The sequence below is a fragment of the Coturnix japonica genome, unplaced genomic scaffold (genome assembly GCF_001577835.2).
Source record: "Coturnix japonica isolate 7356 unplaced genomic scaffold, Coturnix japonica 2.1 chrUnrandom936, whole genome shotgun sequence".
Classification (NCBI taxonomy): Eukaryota; Metazoa; Chordata; class Aves; order Galliformes; family Phasianidae; genus Coturnix; species Coturnix japonica.
In genome coordinates this window covers 12,654-15,129 of record NW_015440288.1, presented here as the reverse complement: position 1 = coordinate 15,129, position 2,476 = coordinate 12,654, and the positions used below count along the sequence as shown (strand labels likewise).

The window sequence follows — 2,476 nt, the reverse complement described above, 5'->3', positions numbered from 1 at the left end:
ACCTGTCTTTCTTGCTGGGTGACAGTGGTCTGTCCCACGGCATCTGGAAGAAGAAAGCAAAGGTGAGCAGCTCTGCAGGGAAGGCTCTGGGCTGCCAACACTGAGTGGACACAAAACAGATTGAGAGAGGGCTCGCTGTCCTTTTTCCTGCAGAAAAGTATTGAGGCCTGGGCAAGGTGGTTCTGGAAGGAGATCTGAACTTGTAGGCCAGGAATGAAGAAGAAGACAGAATGTGCTGTGGTCGTCAGGCACAGAGCTTATCCCTGAAGGAGTACTGATTGGAAATTTTTGTCCTCCTTCCTCTGCAATGCATCCAGTTTTTCCTACCTCAAATCATTTTTGTGACACCTTTGACATTTCCCTAAACATTCCTTAATATGTTTGAATAGCCCCACAAGTCCCTCAAGAGCATTCCTCATCTTTCTTTTCATCTTGTCACTTGTCACTCACAAAGCTCAGTCCCTCACCTCTTATCTAACAGCAGTGGCTCCCTAACGGCAACAGTTAGGTGCTGAGGAGTACTGGTCTCCCTCCTTGTCTCCCTTATGCTTATATTTTGGGGTTACTCTATGCATTATCACTGTCCCTTTTAATTGTACTTCCCTTGGAACTGAGAAGAGACTTGATCCACAGCCAGCATGAACCAGTAGACCTCACAACCAGCGCACCTTGCAGTGGCTTCTACTGAATCTACACCTCACCTGCAGAGGCCCTGAATCCTGTCGCACCATCTGGTGGTTTTAAAGAATAGCCACTGTGGGGACCGCTTGAGTGTGTCTGCGACCTCGACATGCCGTATTCATGAAGGTGCGAAGCTGGAAGTCCTTACACCTGAGAACGCTGAGCAGTGCGGGGGACATGTTCCATGTCAGCAATGTCAGCTCGGGAGGCTCCAGCCGGAGGTGCTGCATCGCCCCCTGCGGGCATGGACGGCACTGTGCCCCCGCCACGCCCAATGCGGTTCGTGCCCGGCCGCAGCCCCAGCTTAGCTTCCCGTGGGTCCACGGCGCAGTAATACACCGCCACGTCCCCGAGCCGTGGTCGGGTGAGCCACAGGGCGCTGGAGCGGCGGTCTGCCGACACCGACAGCCGCCCCATCGGGTCCGGAACCTCCTTGGAGCCTGTAACAGCGCTGACGAGGATTGCGGGGCCTCGGCCCGGGAGCTGTCGATACCAGTGGACGGCTTGTACGGTGGGGTGTGAGCAGGTGATGTTGATGCCGGTGCCCTCTCTGGTCTCTACCGAAGGCTCCTGCTGCACCAGGGCTCTGCACGCAGCGAATGCTGAGAAGAAAATAAACAGGAAGCTCAGGAAATCACTTAACTGGATAAGAAATGTTATTCAGAAGAGAAAATAAAAAGTTCACAGAGATGAACATTTTCCGAGTAAACAGAAAATCTCACTAACTTGTTGTCTGGGGGAAAAAAATAAGCTGGGATATTTTTAGGGAGATTCCAAAACAGAAACAGCAAGGGGTGAGTGCAAAAGTCGGTGCGGGAAGCAGGAGCATGGGGAGGGATTTTTTAAGGAGCGCAGGGAGAAAGGGCAGACAGGTGGCAACAGTGCACTGAGCTCTCCGAAAACAGCTGGTCTGAATGCAGCCGGCATGAAAGAGATGGTCATCATGTCGGAATGAAACCCTAGCAGCCCCGCGCACCCAGGAGCACTGCGGCCAGCCCCGCGGCCCGGCACTGCCGCATCCCGCCGCTCCGCCGCCCGCTCCGCGCTGCACTGCCAGTCCCTGCTCAGCTCGGCACTCGGCGCTTCTTCCCCTCCGCCGCCGCCAGCTCCGCCCTGGGGCTGCGCCCTGCGCCGGCGTCACTCTCGGTTGCACCGAGCTGCGAGTGTTGGGATCCTACGGGTAGAGCGGTTTGGGCTCTGCATGCGCTGCAGAGTAGGCCGGGCACTGCGGTTTAGGCGGAGAGCTGAGGAAAGGCTGCGAAAGCTCCTTCGGTACAGGAGAAAGCAGCTACCCGCCTACAGCGTCCCCAGCAAGAAGGGCAGCGGAGAGCACAGACAGAGGCATGGGACGGCTTGGCCAGTGCGAGGCTTCTGAGCCTTTGTCGCCCGTCTGTGCCCAAGGAGCTGCTGGAACTGGTCGCGTACTCCGGGTTCCGCAGTCTGCTGCTGCCCGTGGTGCTGATGTTGCTGCTCGAGGAGCCCCAGAAAGGCCGGCAGCGTCACCGGGACGGGCGGCTGGGAATGTGCAGCAACAGGCTTTGACTTCTGCTTTTTGACCTCTGTTCCGCAAGTGAATACTCCTATATACCATATATATATATATATTTGTGTTTATATGCTTATAAGGCACTTCATCCAGTCACATAGAGCATTAATGGAAAATCAAAAACTACTGGTCCAGCGCTCATCCCTCAGGAACCCCTTTATAGATTCCCGTACCCAGCTGTACTCTGAGTAGCAGTCACAACAGTTAGAGCCCAGCAGATTATTTACTTTTCCACATACGTTATTATGC

General features: G+C 54.9%; 1 gene segment (V, D, J or C); it reads right to left on the bottom strand.

Moving 5' to 3' along the window:
• Nucleotides 1–343: 343 nt before the first annotated feature.
• Nucleotides 344–2,087, bottom strand: LOC107307799. The segment is given in 2 exon segments: nucleotides 344–1,283; nucleotides 1,658–2,087. Coding segments are annotated over 2 exon segments (501 nt in total).
• Between the last annotated feature and the right edge of the window lie 389 nt (nucleotides 2,088–2,476).